This window comes from Capra hircus, chromosome 23, assembly GCF_001704415.2.
Source record: "Capra hircus breed San Clemente chromosome 23, ASM170441v1, whole genome shotgun sequence".
Classification (NCBI taxonomy): Eukaryota; Metazoa; Chordata; class Mammalia; order Artiodactyla; family Bovidae; genus Capra; species Capra hircus.
The window spans coordinates 20185693-20201699 of NC_030830.1; the positions used below are offsets into that span (position 1 = coordinate 20185693).

The 16007-nt window shown below is 38.9% G+C and overlaps 2 protein-coding genes across 2 annotated transcripts; one reads left to right on the top strand and one right to left on the bottom strand.

Annotated features, from left to right (window-relative positions):
• LOC102180842 (olfactory receptor 10C1-like) lies at nt 395-1357 on the bottom strand. The gene has a single exon (XM_005701431.2). The coding sequence runs from the start codon at nt 1355-1357 to the stop codon at nt 395-397; it is 963 nt and encodes a 320-aa protein (XP_005701488.2).
• LOC102181943 (olfactory receptor 2J3-like) lies at nt 14286-15212 on the top strand. Its single transcript, XM_005701434.3, has one exon. The coding sequence runs from the start codon at nt 14286-14288 to the stop codon at nt 15210-15212; it is 927 nt and encodes a 308-aa protein (XP_005701491.3).

Consider the following 16007-nt stretch of genomic DNA (forward strand, 5'->3'; position numbering starts at 1 on the left):
GAAATGTTTTAGAAAGCCAGTCTAGTATTAGATTCACTTATTAAAATTCATTGGTAGCCAATTTTCTTTCAGAATTTGGCAATCAGAACTTTTGCTATAAGAAGAGAACTATCTCCAAAATTAAAATCACTGTTACTAAAGAAGTTTCTTAAAAAACACCTTGACAAGTACAGGGTTTCCTTCCTTCCTTTCTGTCTTCCTTCCTTCTTCCCCTTCAACCTCCCACACTCCCTTTCTCCTTCCCTCCCTCTTTCTTTCTTTCTCTCCTTCCACCCTTCCTTCCTCCCTCCATACTCCCTCTCTTTATCCCTACCTCTGTCTTTCTTTCTTTTTTTCCTTCCTCTGAGGTTGAGTGTGCATCTTTTTCAAAGAAATTTGTGTGGTCCTTTGGTATCTACCTGTGAGTCAAAACATTTTTCTTGCCCAGAGTTCTCTGAAGAGCTGTCTTGACTTCCTTGTTCCGTAAGCTGTAGATGATAGGGTTGAGCATGGATGTCACCACAGTATAGAAGAGGGCTAGGAGTTTATCTACCCCAGGTGAATGGCTAGCCTTGGGCCTCAAGTAGGTGACAGATGCTGAGCCATAGAAGAGTGTTACTACCAGCAGGTGGGAAGAACAGGTGGAAAGAGCTTTCTGACGGCCTTCAGGGGAGGGCATGACCAACACAGCAGCTAGAATTCTGCCATAAGAAGCAATGATTAATAAAAATGGACTGGAAATGCAAAGAATGGCTGCAACAAAGACTGCAGCCTCATTATGGGATGTATCCCCACAGGCTAGTGCCAGAATAGGGGGGAGATCACAGAAGAAGTGGTCTATTTCACAGGGGCCACAGAAGTCTAAAGAGAAAATATAGTTGGTTTGGCCCAAGCCTACTATGCAACCCACTCCCCAAGAAACCATTGCTAAATGGACACACATTCCATGACTCATTCGTGTTGCATAATGAAGTGGAGAGCATATGGCCATATAGCGATCACAAGCCATGGCTGCCAAAAGGCAGCACTCACTGATACCAAATACTGTAAAGAAAAACATCTGTGTAGCACAGCCCTCCCGAGAGATTCCTCGGGCCTCACTCACAAGGTTCTGCAGCATCTTGGGTATAGTAGAGCAAGTGTATCCAATCTCCAAGAGAGACAAGTTGGCCAGGAAGAAGTACATGGGGGTATGGAGGGCTGGATTGGTCCAGATGGCAAGGGCTATGAGAGCATTGCCTGTCAGTGATGCTAAAAACATGAATAGAATGAGGGAAAATAAAAGGAAACACTGTTCAGTGACCTCAGAGAATTTGACAAATGCAAAGCGTTTCACAGACATGCTGTTGTCTTGCCACAAAGAACAATTGAGACTCATGACCTGAATAAAAGAAAGGCAAAGTCATCAGAAAGATTATTTCAGATAGAAATATAAATCCTTATATTACTCTTAACAAGCTCTAGTGAGTCAAAGAGATAAATTTCTTAACTACAATTTAAATTTAAACAGTTTGGGAGTTACACTCATCCTGAAACCCAGTCCTATCCTATGTTCACTGTACCCATTGATTTGTCCAATATATGTTTAGTCAGCAAGCATAAACTGGAAATAAAATTTCAGTACAATTTTCTTTCACCCCTTCATTTTATCAAACAAAGGTCTTAAGATTTCTATTTCTTTCCTCTTCTTTGGTTGCTAAGTTGCTTTCTTCAGTTGTTCACTCAACAAACATTTATTGAACATTGAGTATTTTCAGATTATTTTGCATTTACGGTTGTCATGGGATTTAAACAGTAGGAAAAAAGGTCAGAAATAAGTGGACTGATTCAAAATTCTGTTAAATATGGAGTAACAACTCTGCATGATGACAAGAACCCTTGATGGGTATGATTGTTGAAAAATTTGCTCACACATAAAATATTAAATGCATTTACATTATTTAAACTAATTTTCATATATTTACCCTGCACTATATCTAATTAAATTAATATAATTGAATATCTATATTCGACATGTAGCAAAGAAATTCAGTTAAGGCTGTGGCAAGAAAAAGAGACAATTGTTTACTTATCTTTTTTTAAAACCCCAAACATTTTCTTATATATCTTCACTTCTAAATAGTAGCCTATGTTGTTACATAAAAGCTCTGGATGTGGAAAAGTTGTCATCTGTTTTGTCAGTTAAACACACAATTGTTTTAAAAAACTAGTTCTATTCTCCTGTATTTTGGAAGAACTGCAGCTTTCTCAGTGACACTGATGGAAGAACTAAGGGGGAAATTCTGACCAAAAAGGAGAATACCTTACTCTTTCCTAGGTAGTGATATTGCAAAGATTTCATTTCATAAGTATCCTTGTCCCATTTAGGCTGTAGGCATAAATGCAAACACCTGTGTTAGGGAAAGTCCGGGGATGTGGGGAATGGGAGAAACCTAGCTGTGGATGGCACACAGGGAGGGTTGACTGCCCAAAGGCTAATGCATGCTGTTAGTCATTCTATATTCTTAGATGCACAGGATGAATAAAAAGTCATCCTGTGTTAAGTACTTTTTAAAACCTCATGAAATTCATAGACATTTGAAAAAATAAGTTGTCCAAGATAGTGAAGTGAGTGCTTTGAAATATTTAAACTGACTTAAGAATGTTAATAAAACTCTACCAGGTGATATCTGATTTCTTCATTGCACTTTCTATTGTTTTCAGGATTTGCTCTATTGACCTTTGTGCAGGGACCTTGAGATACATGTAGTAGAGGTCAGCTTTATGTTCATAGCAAGAATGCTTCATTTTAATCATTGTTACAGAAAAAGAGTGAGATGCTCAAGGACAGGTGTCAGGAGTCTGCAGAAAGGACCATCACAGGCAGTATAACAGTTTGGCACAGACATTTTTCTGTCTCTCACCTGATACATTTTCTTGACCTAAAGCCTCTGATTAATCATTTCTGTATGAAGTAAGGATGATGAAGTCTTTCCAGTCTTGCTTGCTGAGTTGTTTTGAGTTAAAATGGAAACATTATAGAGGGAAACCATGAATGAAAAATAAGGAATTAAAATTCACTTTTATCATCATCTAAACCCAACTCATATGGCCTGCAGTATTCCCTATTATTACCAGATAATTAAAATAACTATATTCAGTCAGTCATCAAGCAAATATGCACTGTGATATTAATATAAAGACATAAGAGCTTCCTGCCCTATTTTAAATTGTATTTGCCTATTCCTACTCAAAGTGATAAAAGATTATGTGGCCACTGGACATTGACATGTGTGTGAAGGTTTGAATCTTGAGATGGAGTTTCAGTGACAGAGGAAGGAGACAAGATAACTTTAATAACTCAATGTCTTGGGATCATGTACCACCTTACCCAGCCTCAAGATCCAAGACAAGCACATTCTGTATAGTTCTGCTTTGGAAATAATCCAGCAGAAGTGATTCATTTTGGGTCAGCATCACATAATTAGAAATGCTCCTTAACTGACTCAATCCCTGATTAATCTCAGTTTTCATAATGAAATGTTTGGTTCCTATTAGTCAAAAGAAAATGTCTGAGACATTATCAGATATTTTACCTGAAACAATACAATGCCTTGCATACAAAAAAACCTCGGTAAATATTAACTTTTGTTATTCTGAAATCGCATTTCAAAATGCTTGAATAATAGATACAATTTATATAAATTGGTCATTAGTTTGTAGAGAAGATTTCCCATTGCTTTCCACAATTTACCCATAGCCTTTTCATCAAGCACCTAATATTTAGCTGGGTAATGCCTTACCATAGCTCAGCAGAAACTATGTTATCATTTTTCTGGAGTAACATTTATAGGATAATCTAGGCATTTGCATTACCCAACAATAAGAGATATGCCTATTTCCTGAGAAATTATTTTAGAACAACTTATAACAAATTTATGACAGGGATACTGCAAACTGAGTAAATCCTTATACTCTTCAGATAAGGAGAAAAAAGCTGATTAAAATAATCCCCAGAACTGAATAATGCTTTCGGTACTGTCTATCCATGTGCACATTTTAATCCACTGTTTTCTACAACCCTCTTTTCTTATAAGGCATCAGTTACATCACATACCTTTAATCCTAGTATTTGAAGAAAAAAGTAGATAGTATTTGCTTTTGATGAGCCACTCCTGATTTTTGTCTAAACACTCTGTATAATCTCCCAAAATTCAGAGGATATATATCTCCCTAATCCTCTTTTCTAAGACCACACACTGGGAAGATTTTGTTGTAATCAGGGCCATGTCTGATCCCAGGATGATTGTCTTCTCAGAGAGCACTATGTCCCTCCTAGCCATGCTCTCAACTACACACATACACACACACACGCATGTGTGGGTGCATGAGAGCTGTGCTGATTACATGATGATATATTTGAACTTTTCTCACCATGAAAAAAAAAAGGTATATGAATACGTTACACTTCATTTCTTCTCCCTGTTCTGAATCCTTATCCTGTCTCTCTTGCCCAGGAGACATATTCTCAGAAGTATGTCAGGAAGTAGTTTGATCCATCTCTCAGGGATTGCCATGGACACATCTGTCTCCATTTGTTGGTGAATATGAACATTTAGGAAGCAAAATAAATAAATATAAGAGGTAACGTAGGGACTTTCATAGTGGTACAGTGTTTAAGATTCTGCACTTCCAGTGTAAGGGATATGAATTCAATCCCTGGTCGGTAAACTAAGATCCCACATGCCTCACAGTATGGCAAAAAAAAGCACAAAACAAAACTAAAAGTACATCAACAGTAAAATATAATGAATAACTTATACTATATGTAACTGCTATCATAGAGTGCATACACAATGTGATATTAATTCTGTGGAAATGTACTACTGGAATCAAATATTTATGTGACCACTCTATGCTATTAACATCACTATGAAATTCTCAGATTTAAAATTTTTGTTTGAATTAAACTAAGTAGTCATCCAAAATAATTATGAAAACAACAAATAACTTTCATATCATATCAATGCAGTTAGTATTTATTCTGATTATTACAAAACATTTTAATAAATCTTAATAATCTTCCAGATACACAAGAGTTCACAAAAGTATCTATTCATCTCTGTCAAAAGTAATTAAAAAAACCTCAGTAGTCAAAGATATATATTAAGATGATGAAAAAAAGTAGATGATACTTAGTACTAATTGTTTAAATGGTTTAAAAAGTGGATAAGGTACTGAATACCTATCATTGACATGATCTAAAGGGAAGTGAGAATGACTAGGGAGGAGGAAGTTGTCATTTGGATATAAATTCTGCATCTTGCAGTCCCATTAGATGAATTATGCATAGGAAGAGAAGAGATGATGGAATAGGAGGATAGGGAGACTCCCTCCCCTAATGAATACATAAAAATTATATCTACATGTGGAACAATTCTTACTGGAAACTAACTGGAGACTGGGAGAACAACTCCTGTACAACCAAGGCTATAAGAAATATCCACATGGAAGCCAGTTAGGAAGAGAAGCATCAGGTCAGGACCTGTACCCTTAGGATGGGACTCAGAAGAAAAGAGAGATGACATGGGCAGAGATCCTCCCCAGGGAGTGAGTGGTTCCAGCCAGATACTGGGCACCCCAGCTCTGTGTTCCTTGATGGAGAAAATGAGCCCCTTTGACTAATTGCAGGACTTGTGAGATTAAGAGAAGGGCTGTGGGAAGCTTGGACTTCACTCCTTAGGAGCCGTGCACACTTGCTTGCTCCTAAAGCAGTGAGGAGAGAGAGGACTGAAAACTGCATGAGTGACTGACCAGTTTCCCAAGACTGCCCCCCAGGCTCATGGTCCCAGCCTGAGCCTAGGGAACACTCCTAACTCTGCTTGCTTCAAGATGCAGCTCAACATTTGCATATTCCATACTCTTCTCTCTCTGTCCTCTTTCTGGGATCCCTATAAGGTGAATGTTGGTACCCTTGATGTTGTCCTAGAGATTCCTTAAATTGTTTTCATTTTTAAAGAGAAATGCATTTCATTACTTATTTAATGTTTAAGTCCTTACACTGTATTTTTACAAGCTGGTGAACACTGACAAATTATTTCTCCCACAGAACTATAACCACATGTTCCCAGACAGTATAAATATATGGTTTTGGTCAATTATATAATAAAACAAATTGTCAAGTATTAAATGTTGTTACCCAGCTCCAAAGGCATATAAATATTAAATGTCTGCTCAATTCATCAGCAGAAACCACTTTTTTTTTTTTTTGGTGCGAGAAGTTGGGAATCACACTACAAACAAAAATAAGTTGGTAAACAACTTCAGAGAAGTATGGGAAAATTATAAGAATTTCAGAAATTTTATGATTAAGAATTGTTTTAGCCAGAAGTATTTTTTAATGAATAAAATTCCTTTCAATTTCACATAAATTACACCCACCTTGAAAGGGAAAGTTTTAGTCACTCAGTCATGCTCAACTCTTTGTGATTCCAGGGACTGCAGTCCGCTAGGCTCCTCTGTCCATGGGATTTTCCAGGCAAAGATACTGGAGTGGTTTGCCCTTTCCTTTTCCAAGGGATCTTTGTGACCCAGGGATGGATCCTGGGTCCCCTGCACTGCAGGCAGATTCTTTACCAACTGAGCTACCAAGGAACACCCACCTTATTTCTCTCCATATGGTTCTGGTTCAAAGTTAGAGTTGATATTTCCTCTCTAAAAGGTTATTCTTTAGTATTTTCTAAGGAATTTATTCAGCTAATATTTATTTAAATAGTATTTAATGATAAAAATAAATAATATTTAAAAAGTAACACTAATCATTGTTTTTTCAGGGATTCATACACAAACATTAAAGACATAATGGTAGACTTGACACAAAATCGATAGGGAATTCATTAATTACAGGGGAAGCATAGTGTCTGTTGAAGATGGTTAGCAAAACTAGCTACCTTTTTCTCTCTCCACACCCTCTGCAGTGTGTGTGATTAGCTCCTTCCATGCATAAGTGATGTGTTCAGATCAGTTCAGTTCAGTCGCTCAGTCGTGTCTGACTCTTTGCGACCCCATGAATCGCAGCACGCCAGGCCTCCCTGTCCATCACCAACCCCCGGAATTCACTCAGACTCATGTCCATCGAGTCAGTGATGCCATCCAGCCATCTCATCCTCTGTCGACCGCTTCTCCTCCTGCCCCCAATCCCTCCCAGCATCAGGGTTTTTTCCAATGAGTCAACTCTTCACATGAGGCGGCCAAAGTACTGGAGTTTCAGCTTCAGCATCATTCCTTCCAAAGAAATCCCAGGGCTGATCTCCTTCAGAATGGACCAGTTGGATCTCCTTGCAGTCCAAGGGACTCTCAAGAGTCTTCTCCAACACCACAGTTCAAAAACATCAATTCTTCAGCACTCAGCTTTCTTCATAGTCCCACTCTCACATCCATACATGACCACTAGAAAAACTGTAGCCTTGACTAGATGGACCTTTGTTGGCAAAGTAATGTCTCTGCTTTTGAATATGCTATCTAGGTTGGTCATAACTTTTCTTCCAAGGAGTAAGTGTCTTTTAATTTCATGGCTGCAGTCACCATGTGCAGTGATTTTGGAGCCCCCCAAAATAAAGTCTGACACTGTTTCCACTGTTTCCCCATCTATTTGCCATGAAGTGATGGGACCAGATGCCATGATCTTCATTTTCTGAATGTTGAGCTTTAAGCCAGCTTTTTCACTCTCCTCTTTCACTTTCATCAAGAGGCTTTTTATTTTATTTTATATTATATATATTTTTAAATTTTACTTTGTTTTACTTTACAATACTGTATTGGTTTTGCCATACATCAACATGAATCCACCATGGGTGAACATGAGTCCCAAATCCTGAACCTCTCTCCCACCTCCCTCCCCATACCATCTCTCAGGGTCATTTCAGTGCACATGCCCCAAGCATCCTGTATCCTGCATTGAACCTAGACTGGTGGTCTGTTCCTTATATGATATTATACATGTTTCAATGCCATTCTCCCAAATCATCCCACCCTCTCCCTCTCCCACAGAGTCCAAAAGTCTGTTCTATACATCTGTGTCTCTTTTGCTGTCTCACATACAGGGTTATCATTATCATCTTTCTAAATTCCATATATATGTGTTAGTATACTGTATTGGTGTTTTTCTTTCTGGCTTACTTCACTCTGTATAATTGGCTCCAGTTTCATCCACCTAATTAGAACTGATTCAAATGTATTCTTTTTAATGGCTGAGTAATACTACATTGTGTATATGTAGCACAGCTTTCTTATCCATTCATCTGCTGATGGACATCTAGGTTGCTTCCATGTCCTTGTTATTATAAACAGTGCTGCGATGAACATTGGGGTACATGTGTCTCTTTCAATTCTGGTTTCCTCCAAGAGGCTTTTTAGTTCCTCTTCACTTTCTGCCATAAGGGTGGTGTCATCTGCATATCTGAGGTTATTGATATTTCTCCTGGCAGTCTTGATTCCAGCTTGTGCTTCTTCCAGCCCAGTGTTTCTCATGATGTACTCTGAATATAAGTTAAATAAGCAGGGTGACAATATACAGCCTTGATGTACTCCTTCTCCTATTTGGAACCAGTCTGTTGTTCCATGTCCAGTTCTAACTGTTGCTTCCTGACCTGCATACAGATATCTCAAGAGGCAGGTCAGGTGGTCTGGTATTCCCATCTCTTTCAGAATTTTCCACAGTTTCTTGTGATCTACACAGTCAAAGGCTTTGGCATAGTCAATAAAGCAGAAATAGATATTTTTCTGGAACTCTCTTGCTTTTTCAATGATCCAGTGGATGTTGGCAATTTGATCTCTGCCTTTTCTAAAAACAGCTTGAATGTCAGGGAGTTCATGGTTCATGTATTGCTGAAGCCTGGCTTGGAGAATTTTGAGTTATGTGTTAGTGTTTCTCAAGTGTTTCCTCCTTTGAATTTTGAATTTTGACTGGTTCTGTGACTTCCTTGGCTAATAGAAAGTGTGTGGTAGAAGGGATATTGTGCTGGACTTCAGAGGTGTTGCATGCTTCCACTCTCTCCCTTGGAGCCTCATGATCTTACCATGTGAACAAGTTTTAACTAAAAGATAAAGCAATATCTGAAAGGGGGTTCATTTATCTTAGTAAAGAGTCATTCAACTTCTGAATTTGTGAACTAGTCCTTACTATTCAGCACCATCATCAAAAGGCCCATTGAGATCACAGCTACCTTCTTTCTCAAGAATAGTGTTGTAAGTTTCCTCACACACTCTTATTATTGTGGTAACTTCACATACTCTTATAATTGTGGTAAAACTTTGCTGACAATGGTCCATATAGTCAAAGCTGTGGTTTTAGCAGTAGTCATGTATGGGTGTTAGAGTTAGACCATAAAAAAAGAATGAGTGCAGAAGAATTAATGCTGTTGAACTGAGGTACTGGAGAAGACTCTTAAAGTCCCTTGGACAGCAAGGAGATCGAGCCAGTTAGTCCTAAAGGAAATCATCCCTGAATATTCATTGAAAGGATTGATGCTGAAGCTCCAATATTTTGGCCACCCAATGCAAAGAGCTGACTCATTGGAAAAGACTCTGATGCTGGGAAAGATTGAGGGCAGGATGAGAAAGGAGCCACAGAGGATGAGATGGCTGGATGGCATCATTGACTCAATGGAAATGAGTTTGAGAAACCTCCATGAGATAGTGAAGGACTCTGATGCTGGGAAAGATTGAAGGTGGGAGGAGAAGGGGATGACAGAGGATGAGATGGTTGGATGGCATCACCAACTCAATGGACTTGAGTTTGAATGAACTCCGGGAGTTGGTGATGGACAGGGAAGCCTGGCGTGCTGCAGTCCATGGGGTTGCAAAGAGTCGGACAGGACTGAGCAACTGAACAACAACACATACTCTTATTATTGTGGTACTTAAGTTTCTCTATACATTTGTTTGCATTAATTTGATTGTGTGTAATAAGAAATCTCATGTTCTTGTATATGAGTTTCACAGGATCTTGGTGGTTTATTTGAAGCATGTTAATTTAGTTAAAAAATGCTCAATAAGACTATGAAAAAATTTAAAAATTGAATAACAGAGATGATGCAAAGAAACTGAATCTACTTCAATATACTCCACTTGAAATACTCAGTGCTTTAGAGTATGAAGTTGAGAGTAATGGGAAATGAAATGACCTTTCTAACAAGAAGCAACAATTCTTTGGTTCAGTAATACTGAGGTGATAGAAATGAAGTGTGCTGAAGTTTACTCCATCCAGGTCAGAAGTCTTGTAAAAAATGCTCTGTGAATTTCAGTTCAGATCTTCTGTGTCCAGGTTATTCACTGGGAGCTTCTTATCGGAGTGATAGTGAATTTCTACAAATCACTTGTCTGCATAGAGGTCGCGCTGTGCTTGGCAAATATTAAAAGCAGCAAGGGAAAAACAAATAACACACAAGGGGATTCTCATAGGATAACAGCTGATCTTTCAATAGAAACTCTTCAGGCTAGGAGGGAATGGCAAGACATACTTAAAGTGATGAAAGAAAATAACCTACAGCCCAGATTACTGTACCCAGCAAGGATCTCATTCAAATATGAAGGAGAAATCAAAAACTTTACAGACAAGCAAAAGCTGAGAGAATTCAGCACCACCAAACCAGCTCTCCAACAAATGCTAAAGGATACTCTCTAGACAGGAAACACAAAAAGGGCGTATAAACCCGAACCCAAAACAATAAAGTAAATGGCAATGGGATCATACTTATCAATAATTACCTTAAATGTAAATGGGATGAATGCCCCAATCAAAAGACAAAGACTGGCTGAATGGATACAAAAACAAGACCCCTAATATATGTTGTCTACAAGAGACCCACTTCAAAACAAGGGGCACATACAGACTGAAAGTGAAAGGCTGGAAAAAGATATTCCATGCAAATGGAGACCAAAAGAAAGCAGGAGTAGCAATACTTATATCAGATAAAATAGACTTTAAAACAAAGGCTGTGAAAAGAGATGAAGGACACTTCTGTTGGTGATTTTAAAGTAATCCTTCAAATCCCTTATGTATTTTTCTCTATCACCTAGTCTGCTGTTCATTCCTTCTGCTGCTGCTGCTGTCACTTTCTTTCATTCCTTCTAGTGTGTTTTAAATTTTAGTTATTGTATGCTACAGCTCAGACTTATTCTTTTAAAATTTTCTATTTTCTTGGTAAAATTCTTATAGTTTTCATCTATTCTTTTCATCCATTTTTCATCTTGCACTTTCCATTTATTCAGTTAGCATTCTTATTACTACTGCTTTCAACTTTTTTTGTTGTTGTTCAGTTGCTTAGTCGTGTCTGACTCTTTGTGACCACATGGACGACAGCAAGGCATTGTCCTGTCCTTTACCTTATCCCAGAGCTTGCTCAAACTCATGTCCATTGAGTTGGTGATGCCATACAACCGTCTCATCCTCTCTCATCCCCTTTTCCTCCTGCCTTCAATCTTTCCCAGCATCAGGGTCTTTTCTAATGAGTCGGCTCTTCACATGAGGTGGCCAAAGTATTGGAGCTTCAGCTTCAGCCTCAGTCCTTTGAATGAGTATTCAGGGTTGATTTCCTTTAGGTTTGACTAGTTTGATCTCCTTGCAGTCCAAGGGACTCTCAAGAGTCTTCTGCAACACCACAGTTCAGAAGCATCAGTTCTTCAGTGCTCAGCCTTCTTTATGGTTCAACTCTCACATCCATACATGACTATGGGAAAAACCTTAGCTTTGACTAGACGGACCTTTGTTTGCGGTAACATCTCGGCTTTTTAATATGCTGTCTATGCTGGTTATAGCTTTTCTTCCAAGAAGCAAGCATCTTTAATTTCATGGCTGCAGTCACCATCTGCAGTGATTTAGGAGCCCAAGAAAATAAAGCTTGTCACTGTTTCCAATGTTTCCCCATCTATTTGCCATGAAGTGATGGGACCAGTTGCCATTATCTTAGTTTTTTGAATGTTGAGTTTTAAGCCAACTTTTTCACTCTCCTCTTTCACTTTCATCAAGAGGCTCTTTAGTTCCTTTTGACTTTCTGCCATAAGGGTGGTGTCATCTGCATAGCTGAGGTTATTCAATTCTTTAGTAAACTGTTTATTTCATCTCATTAGTTTTTTTTTTTTTTAACAGGAGTGTTCTCTTGCTTTTTCAACTGAGAAAAGTTACTCTGTCTTCTCATTTTGCTTAACTTCCTCTGTTTTTATGAAATTCAGTGAAACATTTACCACTGGCAAGCTTGAAATAATATGCAGATTTGGGAGTGTCCCTGTACAGTTCGTGTGGGTGCAGTGGCTTTGGGGGAAAAGCTGAGTTTGATTTGAATACAAGACAGATACTTCTTCAGAGTGTGCTGGCAAGTACCACCTGGTTAGGAGGTGGGGTTAGAGATGAAGGGGCTAGGGCCAGAGCCAGGTGTGAGCCAAGACATCCTCTCTGCTCAATTGCTGTCACCACCATTTTTAAGGCAAGGGTGGGTCCTACATTGCTGGAACAGAAGCCCTGAGGGTTGCATTAGTTGGCTCCATTCCCTTGTAGTGTGTGCTCTCCTCCCTTCCAGCACTGGCCCCCTCAGCCCCAGTGGGGAGCAGTGCTGGAGTAAGAGAGGCTGGGGATGTTTATTTGGTGATAGTCATTGTATTGGGTGTGGTGGTCTCGCTGCCATCAGAGACTTGTTCTGCTCATGATGTGCTGCCTGTGTAAGTGCCAATAACGGCTGCCCCCTCCCTGCTCAGAGGCCATTTGATTTTTCAGCTGCCGCAGCATCCCACACTGAGCTTTCCCTCGGTCATGGCAGCCCTCCTTCCAGTGTGGAGCTGTGAGTGTTTGCTCAGCTCAGAGTGGGGCATGCACAAGGGCAGTCCAGGGAAACAAGTCAGCTAAGTGAGTGGTTTCAATTGGTCCTTTCCACCCTGCTTTGGGAGAAAGCAGGAAACTGTTCTAACCTAGCACAACTCCTTGAAGGGCATTAATTGCTACTTTGGGATTCATACTCCCAGTGGCCTCAGTCAAGGAAGACAAAACACAGTATTCTTTTGTTTCCATAAGGGCTCTGTTTGCTCTAGGAAAAGGGGTCCATTCCCTGACATAGTATATGCTCCAACTAGTTCCTCCTTCCAGCTAAAATGAGATCTTTTTGGTAGACTCAGGATCCTTTCTTGTGTTGTAATGATAATCATAGTTATTTTCAGACTCTGCCTTCCTGTATTGATGTAGTAGATTAGAATACATGGTGTAGGCAGACATTTATGTTGGTGATTTCAAAGAGATCATTGGCCCACGGATAAAGAGGCATAGATTAGGCAGACAAATACAGGGAATCCTCCATAATGCTGTATTTCAAAAATAGAGAAGAGATATTTCATTCTACAGCCTATGAAAGCAACCTTTGATGAGGTCTTTATTTTCCTTTCTTACTGTAAGTAGAAATTTAATCCTAAATTTCCTATCAGTTTTCTACTTACATCTATTTTTGGTCTCATATCTTATTTTAACTTCTATAAGAATGCTGAAGGATGGGTCATGCAGCAGATAAATATATCTCAGAGCTGCTACTGTTTAAAGTTAATGTATTATGTTATTCATGCAACTGTGTAAGGAAGAAGAAAATTATATCTGCATCAGAAGAAGCAACAAAACCATCTGAGTTTATATTTCTCATGATATACTGTCTTATTCTAAAGAAATTTTTTAAAATCTTGAAATTTTCCTATTACCCCTCAAATGTCAGTGATCTCTAAGTGATGTATCTTTGTAATTCACTCTGACCATTGCTATTTTTTGATTCAGCCACAGTTAACTTCATCATCCAGTGGACTCAACCACACCCTCTTTGACGAGGTCTGAACTGTAGCCTTGAGTAGGAAGTGCCTCTTTCCAAGCTTGTCCTTTCTTGGATACTGTCCCTTGGCCCAAGACATCATTTAGAGTTCTAATTACATTTTTAAAAATAGTTCCTCTCCTTTTACAGCTCAATAATTCTTTATAATAAATCTTATGTTTAATTACACAGTTTCTTTTAGGCAATGTGCTGATTATCCTCCATGGTTTCTGAGCTGTAGACAGAGTTTTAAAGCTGAATCAGACTTACAAGTGTGAGGCTAACTGTTTTTAACGTGCCTGCTGAAATTCAAGTATTTGTCTACTGCTAACATCTTTTTCAGGAGTTGCATTTATAAAACACAAGCAATTAAAAGACCCCAAAAGACGTAACTACAGGTGGCTCTGATGTGATTTTTTTTTTTTTGCTCTTGCAGTATTTCTTTACATTTCTAGGGTATATATGATACTTGCCTCAGATAACAAGTAATGAATGACCACGAAAAAAATGAATGCAACCTCTGAAGGCTACTTTGTTCTACTGGGTTTTTCTAATTGGCCTCATCTGGAAGTAGTTCTCTTTGTGGTTGTCTTGGTGTTCTACCTGATGACATTGACAGGCAACCTGTTCATCATTATCTTGTCATACTTGGATTCCCATCTCCATACTCCCATGTACTTCTTCCTCTCAAACCTCTCTTTTCTGGATCTCTGCTACACCACCAGCTTCATCCCTCAGTTGCTGGTCAACCTCTGGGGTCCAGGAAAAACCATCTCTTACACTGGTTGCATGATTCAACTTTATTTTGTCCTTGCATTGGGATGCACAGAATGTGTGCTACTGATGGTGATGTCCTATGACCGTTATGCAGCTGTGTGTAGACCCTTGCATTATACTGTCCTCATGCACCCTCGTTTCTGCCAACTGTTGGCTGTGGCTTGTTGGGTAAGTGGCTTTACCAACTCAGCACTTCATTCCTTCTTTACATTTTTGGTACCCCTGTGTGGTCATCGCCAAGTGGACCATTTCTTCTGTGAAGTTCCAGCACTGTTTCGACTGTCATGTGTTGATACCCGTGTTAATGAGCTGTCCCTCATGGTCACGAGCTCCATTTTTGTTCTGGTACCTCTCATCCTCATTCTCAGCTCCTATGGTGCCATTGCCCGGGCAGTGCTGAGGATGCAGTCAACAACTGGACTCCAGAAAGTCTTTGGGACATGTGGAGCCCATCTTATGGTCGTATCCCTCTTTTACATCCCAGTCATGTGCATATACCTCCAGCCACCATCAGGAAATTCTCAAGATCAAGGCAAGTTCATTGCCCTCTTTTATACTGTTGTCACACCTAGCCTCAACCCTTTAATCTACACCCTCAGAAACAAAGATGTAAGAGGGGCTGTAAAGAGACTAATGGGGTGAGGATGTCTGTTATACTGGTGACATGAATGGTAAAATGGAATATCTCTTCACCAATGGTTTTTCCAGTCATCCGCTCATCAGTCTTTCTTTCATTCACTCAGTTAGCACTTAATGAGTGTGTACACTCACAAGGTCACAAAGTTCGTGGTAATAGATATGAATTAGACACAGTCTGTCTAAATACTAATCATTCTTTAGTGGTAATGACAGCCATGTAAAACTGGACCAAACATGAATATTAAGTTTTTAGTGCACAAACCTAATAAAAGTATAGTTTTCTTAATTGAAAATGAAGCGTAGAATTTATTATAAAAATTGATAAAATTTAGGTAAAATTCCTTTAAAAAAACCTAGAATATGTTGTTTAATTTCTTGCTTTGTAGGCAGAATTGTCATACAATTTGTCTTCCATCTTTGGTCTAATGAAAGACATTTTGAAACACTTTAAATATTTTCTCCAACATTGTTATTCTTTTTTTGAATGCTAGTTAATATTGAGAGGAGTTTTGGTCTGTATTCTATAATATCCCATTATAACTAGTAACAAAGTGACTTGCATGAGTTGTAACAGGAAGTGCTCTCAGTAATGCAACAGAAGTAAGCATTTCCTATTTCTCTTTTTTTCAAGTCAGTGAGAAGTGGAAAGGAAGTGGAAATAAGTTTAAAGCTGTGCTATACAGCTCATAAAGTAATGGTCATCATAGGCTAGGTATTGTTAGGTGAAATAAGTGTTTGTAGCATCTGCATAACCCAAGAAGCAGTAAATAATATCCAAAGCGACCAAGTGCTGGACTC